At 32.6% G+C, this 11,241-nt stretch overlaps 1 protein-coding gene across 1 annotated transcript in view; it reads right to left on the bottom strand.

The window, feature by feature from the left end:
- Positions 1 to 2,110: 2,110 nt before the first annotated feature.
- Positions 2,111 to 11,241, bottom strand: part of LOC120350238 (cytoplasmic protein NCK1-like) — a 32,809-nt gene continuing 23,678 nt past the window's right edge. The window contains exon 6 of the mRNA XM_039422815.1: positions 2,111 to 7,343. Within this exon, the coding sequence (XP_039278749.1) occupies positions 7,137 to 7,343 (207 nt within the window). The 3' untranslated portion in view covers positions 2,111 to 7,136. The remainder of the gene's footprint in view (positions 7,344 to 11,241) is intronic.

Raw genomic sequence — 11,241 nt, 5'->3', positions numbered from 1 at the left:
TTTTGTATAACTTTCCATTTATAAATTTCCAGGATGAAGAAGAAGATGATGACATAATCACTTTGGAATTGGATAGAAGTAGATTTGATCGTCCAAGTCAAGAAGAATCAGAGCACTGCAGACGTTGCACCAGTTGGTAGGAAGCAGAAGAAACTTGTAACAACACCCCGTTCTAAAAGGAGAAGCGCAAACGGTCAGAGAGTAGATCTATCTGAAAATCTCATCCCTGATCTATCACAACCTAATCACTTCTATCTGAGTGATTCCTTGATCAAAACCGAGCCTCAGCCATATAAATGTGAAGTTTTTAGAAACCAAATTTCAACTCAGCTGAAAAAAAATGACTCCTCAATCATGTTTACATGCTCAATTAGAGATTAGAAGATACTAACAAAGTACAGAATAATTGCTGACCTACAGTCTAGACGATCCAATCGCTTATCCTCTTCTACAGAGACGGCAACTGAAGACGAACACTCGACCCAAGATTTTTTTCTTTCAGACTAGTTTTTCTCAGATGATAGAAAAGTACACGCATTTGAGTCTCAAACAGTAAAACACAATAATACCGTACTCTTGTTTTCTATTGTAATCTAATACCGTACTACATAACACTTTTTTCAACATTTATAATCAGCTCAATTCTAACTCAAATTAATAGAAACTCCCATTTAATATCTGTATGTAAGCAGCCTTACATGCTTTATTATAGTCCTACTCTCTAGTTATTTTTGATCCTTATAGTTTCGCTTTTTGGGGAGGAATTTAAGCACGGTTTGACTCAGTGACTGAAAAACTTGACTGTTAATAATGCTGCGATATAATATTATAAGGTATAATGACTGTACACCTCTTTACAATTTTTTATATAATAAGCAGAAGAAATTTCATTTCATAATTCAATATTGTTTCATTACTGTACTTTTAATTGATTTTACATTCCCATATTCCCTCGAGCCATTATTCTTCAATAAGAGCAATACATTTTTTACACGGTACCTACCTTACTACGATTAATAAAAAGTTTTCAATACCATCAAAATATTGCTTATCAACTCTCCCGTGCGCTCATCTGCCATCTAAAATTATATGGGGTGAAAATACTAAAGATATACTGTATAAAATTAGTTTATCCTTTAATACCTTTGTATAATATAGTAGTCGGTTGCAAACATCTCAACAATTTCTAGTATGGATTATTTTAATATGATTGAAATCAAAAGACAATTTTTAGTGATATTGATGTAGCTGGTAATTGTTAGAGAAATGAGAATGACTTGATTCTCATTCTACTCTCATATTCGCCTTCAATAATAAGGCTGCAACCGTCGACAAAGCAAATTGCATTGACAAGTAGTGTGATTAGCTTTACTTGGAACGGTTTTCAACCGATCGTACCGACCAACTGCCAAACAAGTTGCTGGAATGGAAGCTTTTCAATTCATTTACTTGTGGAGGGTTCGCATAGTTTTGGACGGAAACTGTTCTAGTGAATGGTCCTCTGACCTCTGACATACAGAAAGCAACTGGTGCTTGGTAGCAAAAAACGGGAAATGGAGCAAGTCGAGATTTCTCATTACTTGCTAGCCACGTTGCTATCATGCTATCACCTATGAACAAGACATTCAACTTTGTATGTTGTTAAAGAGCAACTCAACTTATCATTGTCTTGCTATCACCAGCAGGTTGCTCTCTGTATGTGCGCAGTCTAACTCTAACTGTAACAACATGCCGTTGTATTTTTCTCAATTTCTAATGAGATGATACGAAATGAATGACTTGGATGTTCAGTTGATCCCATGTATTGAACAGAACTTACAAATTCCCAAACACTCTAGTTGCTTTTCAGGAAATTATATTCAGCTGTCAGAATTAGGGCTGAAACACGCGAGGAGTTTTTCAGACTAGTCAGCACGACACGTTAGAACATGAAGCTCTCCAGCCAATTGGAAAGCTTCCTGTCTGTCGTGCCAACTGGAAAAACGTATTGTGTGTTTCAGCCCTTACTGTAACTCAAGGGTTGATTACATGATACTGAAATGAGCAGTAACTCATTGATTATCATTTTTTAAAATAGGAAGTGGAACATTGTCACATGAGAAATCAGAAACATTTTTCTATTAAAGTTTTATTTTGGCTAGAATTTTACAAATGAAGAAAATTATTTCTACAAATGAAATTATAAATAAAGTTTATATACACAGTGGAATCTATTTAGTGACAAATTATCATTTCAGATTCATCTGTAATGTTTATAGAATAATGATTATTGATTATATTAGATCAGGGTGTCTGCAATGCGTTAGAAGCGGCAATTTAGTCCAAAATGCTAAACTTCCATATCAACCTGACATGTTGACGCCAATTAACACAAAAGTTTTAAAAAGTAAAGTATAACTGTATGTTTTCAATTAAATGATAATCTACAACGGTGGCTCGGCTATTTGAAATTTACTGTTCCGCTATCTAACATTTTAGATGTTTTAGAATGATCAGACACTCTGAAAAATTGAATGAAAGTTATTGGATGTTTGTCACATAATATTTTACATTACTCAATTATCAAATCCAATTAAGACAATGAAGCATTATGACAGTTATGGCGATGTCGAGTTAATTAACATTCAACAAGTACTGAGCCATCTTCTGAATGACAATTTATAATTTTGGAAGCAGAAGGGAAAATTATTGAGCTGGATTACAAAAACTATTACAAAATTAATTGGCTAGAAATCACTTATTAAGTTCTACATACATGAGCACACAACACAACACACTTGCTTATAAGCGCTAAACAAAAGTTTATATATAATATATTATTATTATTATATATTTATGAAATATACGAGATACAAATACTCCTTACACAAACTTGCAATCAGCCTTCTCACCCAAGAATCTTTTATAAAATTGAAAAACTCCAACCAGCCAATCATCCCAGATCTTTGCTTCTGATATAGAGAATGCACCGTTGAAGACAGTGAACACATCACATTTATATTCCACAATCGAACAACAAAATATGGCAATTCCCCGAAACTTGTCCTAATGAAGAATTTTCAACTTATATCTGGAAAATAGAGTGCTAAATAATATTGTTTTATGAAGAGTTTAATCAAGAGTCGATTTCACCCGGAGACAGTTCTACAGATTATTCTACAGAAAAGTCTAACTACCTAATTTAAATTGCTATCCTCAGCATCATGTCCAATTTTGGAAAAAGTATGAATGAATAACTAGAAGCAAGAAATTTTCGGTCATCGGTTATTCTTATATTTTTAAGGAAGGAGATGTCAATGAAATACCAGTTTTCTTGCTATAGCAAATACAGGAAGAGAAGTATTGACATCTCATTCTAATGAAATATAAAAATGCTGCACTCATCAAGCTTCAACGAAACATTCCATATAGACCAAACGTCAAGAAATATAAGTGGATAACTGTTCTTTGTTTAAATTATTTATACCTATTATTATTTTTTATTATTATATCACAAATCATCTTTCCTAAATCTTATACACAATACCGATGAGTATTATATACCATGTAACTTATGATAATATTAAACAAAAGGAGTATTTTATCAATCTATTATTTACTTATACATACAAAGTTCGTTAGGCTTTAATTATGTATTTCCCAATCTCTAACAATAAATAAAATATACATTATTACAATAGTGGCACACTGATCTTTTGGACTAGATTCACAAAACAATTAGATCAGAATTACAATAAAATTGCCATCAAAACAGGCTAAAAAAGAACAATAAATTGTTCGAAAATGGTCTAAACACGCAAATACAAAATGAGAAACAATTGCACCAAAACTGTAGTGCAATATCAATGTTCGTAAAAAACTAAATAGTTGTCATAAATTTCAACATTGAAACAATGCAATAATTAGAATGTAGAATAGTTAATATTTATAAATTACACAAAACATAGAAATAATATAAAAATACAATATTGATAGTTTCCTTTCTATAGATTTCAAAGTAAATCTCACTCCAATGTAAGATAATAATGATATGGATATGACAATACAGCATAGATATAGTATCTACGATATTTTGAACCATTCTGTTTTAAACAGAATTTAGTCATATTATTGAAATAAAATTTTATTGCGACAATAATACAGTATTATGATCCTTGAAAACCCGTGAGCATTAATAAAATATTTCAAAGGTTTCAAATTCAAATGGTTTTATATAAAGGATGTTTTCAATTATTATCCTAGTAAAAATGAGTTTCTCGTATGATGAAAAGCTAATGAGAAGAAAGAGAGTTAAATGAGGAGAAGAGATATTGCTCGTCACTTCAACAATTCAAAAATTTTCATAACGATTCAACATCGAACTTTTTGGAGGTCTTATCTAATTTCAAATTTCATAGACGTACTTGTTTTAGTGATACTCCTTAATTCTTCTAAATGTCACACTGTATGCTTATCAAATTTACAAGCCAATTATAAGTCTCAGAAGAGCCATAATTCAAGAAACAATTTCCTCAAATAAATCTGGTGGAAGTTTCCTGATGATTATAACTAATGAGATGGTTATAAAAAAATTATTATATTAAAGTTTCAGTAAATGAGCCAAGGATACATTAATGTTTTACAAACTGGATGCTTTATTACAATCTTTCTGAAATAGCTTGATAAAGCATACAATTGATAAGTGAAACATACTCATAATAGTTAGTAAGCTAATTGCAATAAGTATTCAGTACTTAGGACTTAGCAGATTAATTTATATTGAAAATCTTTTTGATTCTTTGTATGAAATTTTCAACTAGATCTTTTTCTACAAACTATCCATGTTTTTCAACAGGATACATCAGTCTTCTTCATCAATCCTAGATTATGTAGCCAAACCTTACAAGTTTTTATATTGAAATTTACGTTATAATAATAATAATATCCAATTGAAATTATTGGATGAGAAGCATATTAAGTAAGCATTATATAGTAAGCAACTGAAATAATTTCTTAAAACAGCACTGACAAGATTTTCTGTCGAACAATATCAGACAAGACAGTCAAAACAATCTATTTTTGGAGAGTTATATGAAAAGAGAAAACATATTTTGATTGAATGTTTCTTAAATTCAAAACAAAAATTCCTAATACATAAAATAAAACTATCTTGATTATTAGGCCACGCAAGCTTCAATAAATTTCATTACACGTAACAGGGCAAATTACAGCTTATATCATTTTATGAATCATTGAATTATTTTGTCCATATTTCTTTGTGCCCTATTTGTGAATGGTTCCAATTCTATACAAGAGTTTTTAATGATTTACAATCTACTATGAAAAATTATTGGTTCCAATCTCAAGCTCCCAATGTCCATTCACCTTTCTTATAAGAATTCTAAAATATCAGAATCGATAATACTTAATGACTGACAATAATTGAATAGCAAATACAGAATTTCTATTTTCGGAAATAAGAAGGTACAATCTCATCAATGATCCTACAATGTTCCTACTATGCTATTAAACAAATTTATTCCATATAGACCTGCTCACTATTGTCAATTTTTTTAGTCATAATGCTACTCTGATACAATCAATTCATCTATAGATGTTCCCACAAAACATTATGCATTTAAATGAACAACGAAGAGTTAAAGCTGCCATTTTCATCAATATAGTGTGTATTGTATAAAATTTAAGTTCTTTTATGTTTGATTTATTTTTATAATAACCAACACATCAACCATTCAATGGTCAATTACTAAGGACGACAACAACAACGGTGACAAAGCTAGAAACACCTACGGAGTTTTCAACATATATAATACATATTTTTAGGATTCTTTGACCACTGAACAGAAAAATGAATACCGTATTTTCATTCTCTACTGAAACTAGATAAAAAATATGCAACTTGTCTCTTGTCTCTGAAATGCTTCAAGCTATCAAAGTATTGCATCCGAAGCATAACTTATGTTGATATTTTTTTAAATAAAAATTATGCTTGAGACCACAAACTGATTAAAAATTAATTACACAGTTTTCAATTAACTTGGATTTAGTTTATCTGCTTGTTTTTGACAGTGGTAGCTGATCTAATTTTCTGAAATTGATAGATAAAAACTATATTATTTTATGTTGAGAAGTGAATTTTCATGATTTAAAAATTACAACAATCTAAACATGATTTAAAACAACATCAATCAGACAGACTTCTCCAAAGTGCATGATTCAAGAATGACTCATAACTAGGATGTGGGTTGGGGATCCATGAGCATAATAATTAAGCTGTACTGTACCATGTAAATTTCATTCAAGTGAAAGTGAATAAATGAAAATGGAATAGTGAACAGACAAAACGATGAAACTGTTCAGTACAAATACGAACAGGGAAGATCGCTTTAGGAAAAAAGAAAATGTATCAGTTTCCTCCAATGATTGATTGGATCTCCAAAATGCAATACAAACGTCAATTTACTGAGTTGATTAGTTTATAATAGAAAAAAAGCAATAAGTCAATGAATTCAGTTGAATCTAAACGATTAATTCAATGCAACATAATCATTCAACTACTATAATTTGTTTTGAAAACTAGTGGCACCAATATTTCTCGATACAATGAAGATTGAAGTCCAATGGAGCAAAAATGCCCATTTAAATACTTAATCCCTTAATATAAACAGATGATAAAGAAAAGCAGGCTGAAAATAGCTGCAATTTCCATTGGTGGTTCAACAAAGAAAGTAATCAGGTACGATTTTTTTATGAAAACCATACTTTCCAGCTGGGTTGTCGCAAACTATAGTAGGATTCACTTTACAACGTCAGCATTGATTGGATGAGAAGTAATGACAGGTAATATGAGAGGAGTGCTGACAGTTTCAAGTGAATTTCACTATCACTTGGCGCAAACCAGCAGCAGAAAATCAAATGAAGAGCAGAACAGTTTTACGTTGACAAATTATAGAGCCATACAAAATGATCGTTGTGCAAAATTCAGCCTCATACAATGAAGGGTTTCCATGTGAAACTAATTTTGTTAAAAAATATAGCTAGGTGGATATTCTACTAACACAATTTGAGCGAATAACAGATACTGGCTAATTGATAGAAAATCAGTTGGTAGAAATGCTGTATTGAAATGAATGGGTCTAGCAGTTGGGTCGTGGTAACGGGCGAACCAGATAGAGCTTCTCGCCCTGCTTGTTGGTGTAGATGGGCGCACGCTGGTAATGGTCCACCAGCTGCTCGAGTGTGTGGAACTTGCGCTGGCCGATGCAGTAGAGAGCTCCCTCGACGTGCACGCGGAAGTGCTTGTTGCGGCCTGGCGCCTTCAGCGACACAGAGTAGTCGCCCATCTAAACCAATCATCCAACAACACACATTTTCAAACAAATAATCCAGGCTGTGATATAGAAGAGCTGTAGCTTTTTGACAATAAGGCTCGTATTACCATAGAAAATATCCCATGGTATATGTTTCAAATTTCACTGTTAACTCAAGCCGATAGTCCTAGTATTATTTTTCGTGAAGCTATGTGGCACTGGTAGTCTCATACTGAGCCGTTCTTACACTCCCAACAAACAGTAATAATAGGCAGTAGTCGAAAGTAATCGGCTTCAGTTGACAAAAACGGACATTTGGAACAAAAACGACCTTTACCATAGGATATCTTCTTATGCTATCTTTTCCCTATATATTATAATACTATACTCTAAAGCTGCCTACAGACTTGAGCGCCACGAACATGCGCATTTCACTATTCATCAGCTGATTATATCTGTATTTGAACAGGAACAGCAAGATACATCCTATTATATTAAGCGAGCAATTTCTGTATATCTGTCTATATTTTTATATCTGGTTATTTATGTTCAACGATCTCGAAAACGTTTCTAACGATTTTCACGAAATTTTGAAAATAGTGAGTTTATGATATAAAAATTCGATTGCACTAGGTCTCATCCCTGGGAAAACTCGCTGAAGGACATGAAAAGGACATTTCCAATTCACTTTGGAAAAACAGATGGTAATTTCTTCGTCTGTCGATAACAGAAGATGCATGTACCTGTGTGGGAGATCAGCTGTGTAATCAATTAGCTTACCGTATCTCGCGAGAAATCTAGAAGTTTTAATTGTCTCGATCAAAATAATATGATTTGTTGACATGAGATGGTATATCATAATATTCAAAGTTAATAATTATTTCACAGTTCTAAGTGATTGATGAGTGTTATTTTGTTATTCAATTTGGTTTGTGAACAATCTAAATTAGAACTTTTATTTTTTCAAATATTTGGGCTGAAAATTTGACCTGAATTCAAGTGTATGGAACATAGCCTACTTTTTGGAATATTCATAGTGTATAAATCAAATTTCGGGTAAGAAACAGTTTTGGGCTATGCCTGTTAGTTCTTCCCCAATCATTCTGAAGAATTGAGTTCTATTCATCAATAAATAAATAACGAGCAAAGCTCGTAGCCCCGATATTATATAATAAGCTTAGCAAGGATATAATAATCCAAGTTTAAGTTCATGGGAAAGATATTGAGATACATATATAATAAGCTTAGCAAGGATATAATAATCCATGGTCAAGTTCATGGGAAATATATCGCAAGCTTTTGATATAAGAACTGGTGTAAGGAAAGGGGATGGATTGTCTCCTCTACTCTTCAACGTCGCTCTAGACAAAGTAATGAGAGAAGGAACTGAAGCATGAAGGAGGTTGGGACCCAGTGATCATGGGAAATCAGAAATTAAAATTCCATACTTGGCTTTAGTCATATTTGCAGGGTCAGAGGGAAAGGCAAGAAAACAAATTGAAACTTTTAAAGTCGCAGAAAAAATTGGCTTATTGATCTCCTTTGAAAAGACTGTTTTCACCACAAGTCCCAATCTCAAGCTGAAAAAACTTGAAACAAAGTATGGAAAGTAATGTCACATCCTTCAAATATCTTGGAGAATTTATTTCTGAAAAAGAAGCCCTAAGAGAGAGAGAGAGAGAGAGAGAGAGAGAGAGAGAGAGAGAGAGAGAGAGAAAGCTCAAAATGATTTGGATTACTACAGAACATCTACAACAAGAAGATAAAATCGATAAAATCCAAAGTACGACATTACAACATAGTAATTAAACCCTTGTTTCTGCATGCAAGTGAAACTTTAAACTTTAGTGACGATTTGTGTCGTGTGGAGAGGAAAATCATCAGGAGAATAATTGATCCAAGGAAAACGGAAGAAGGTTATAGGCTACAAAAGAACTGCGTTGTGGAAAAATACTGGAAAGTATCTGCCGATATCAAAAGGAGGAGATTAAAATTCTTGGACATTTGATGAGACTGCCGGAGGGGGGGGGATTGAATGGCGAGGAGAATCCTACTTTTTGTAAAGAGCAAAAAAACGGGGGAAAATTGGATTAAAAATGCACAGAAGGACTTATCTGATGCAGGAATTGATGACATGATTTTTTAAGGGGTTTTCAAAATTATGCAAACCTACCACTTCTACCCTATACAACATGGATATTTTCCTAGTATAGATAAAAATCACACATCACGTGACAGAACAATTCATTATCAACAGGATTCCTTAGGAATTTTCGAATTTAGTAGTGAGTAGTGGGGGAGGGAGGATATACCCAAAAATAGAAAATTATGTCCTACAGCCAAAATACAAATTTTTCATTATAATACCTTTTCAAGGCCTTCCTAACAAAAAATACATATTTCGGCTGAAATCATCTCACGCGGGTTATTTTCTATGAGAATCACCCGTTAGAAACATTTAATTTCAGTATTTCCTAGTGGTGGGTTCGTCATAAGGATACGTCAAGGATCAAAACTTCAAACAAACTTTTGACAGAATGATCAGATCTCCTCGTACTACAGCTCATTCTTCTCAGCTCGTCAAGACGGTTCAAAATCATGTATCATAATTGAAATTTGATGAACAAATAAAAAATCCACTTTTAGTGTATTTTAACATAGAAAAATGGCCAATTTCTATATTCAAAACTGTGTATCTCGGTAACCGGAAATGATAAAAATGGTTCTTGGTCTTGATTTGAAGAACAGAATCTCCTCTTTCGTGTGAGGTAAATGAATTTTGTAAAAATATAATCGTGAGGTGAGATACGTTTAATTTTAAAAAATCAATAAATTTGCGATATTTCCCTCATTTTTACAGTCTCGACAGTTTTACGATAATAAACAGTCATGCAAGATGGGTTTAAGGCAACGTAGCTTATAGAGCATGTAATTCTCTTTCATTTGAGACCAATCGCAAGTTTCTATCATGTATCTTACTCGTTTTAGAGATTCTTGAATAACAGTAAAATCGCAGAAAAAATTAGAAAATGAAAATTATCATTTTTTCAATTAGCTATAACTTTTGAACGGTACTGAAATCAGGAAAACGATTCATGGGAGCGGAAAGAGGAAAAAATTCTCTACAAGCTTGACTACTTTTTCGATTTTCTATCTCAAGTTTTCCACAAGATACGCAACTTTGTATATGCGAAAACATTTGGATACGTTAATCATTTCTACAGTCTCGTATATTCAAAGTTGCGTATCTTGTGAAACACTTCAGATAAAAAGTAGTCAAGGTTGTAGAGAATTTTTTCTTCTTTCTGCTCCCATGAATCGTTTTCCTGATTTCAGTACCATTCAAAAGTTACAGCTGATTGAAAAAATGATAATTTTCATTTTCTCATTTTTTCTGCGATTTTACTGTTATTCAAGAGTCTCTAAAACGAGTAAGATACATGACAGAAACTTGCGATTGGTCTCAAATGAAAGAGAATTACATGCTCTATAAGCTACGTTGCCTCAAACCCATCTTGCATGACTGTTGTCAATGGCCTAAAAAGGTATTAAAATGAAAAATTTGTATTTTGGCTGTAGGACATGATTTTCTATTTTTGGGTATATCCCCCCTCCCCCCACTACTAAATTCGAAAATTTCTAAGGAATCCTGTTCATAATGAATTGTTCTGTCACGTAATGTGTGATTTTTATCTATACTAGGAAAATATCCATGTTGTATAGGGTAGAAGTGGAAGGTTTGCATCATTTTGAAAACCCCTTAAAAAATACCCCTATTTTGAAAATTCGTAGCCAAAAATGATAGAATCCTGCGCGACCATTCAATTTATTGGAAATTTTATTCTCTTTAATTTTGTCGGGAATGATTTTTCTTGAGAAACTCAAGGTTCACGAGATAAAATTGAAAAATTGGAAAAAGTCCGAAATTTTA

Source organism: Nilaparvata lugens, chromosome 3 (genome assembly GCF_014356525.2).
Source record: "Nilaparvata lugens isolate BPH chromosome 3, ASM1435652v1, whole genome shotgun sequence".
NCBI lineage: Eukaryota > Metazoa > Arthropoda > Insecta > Hemiptera > Delphacidae > Nilaparvata > Nilaparvata lugens.
This window is presented reverse-complemented; position numbering and strand designations above follow the sequence as displayed.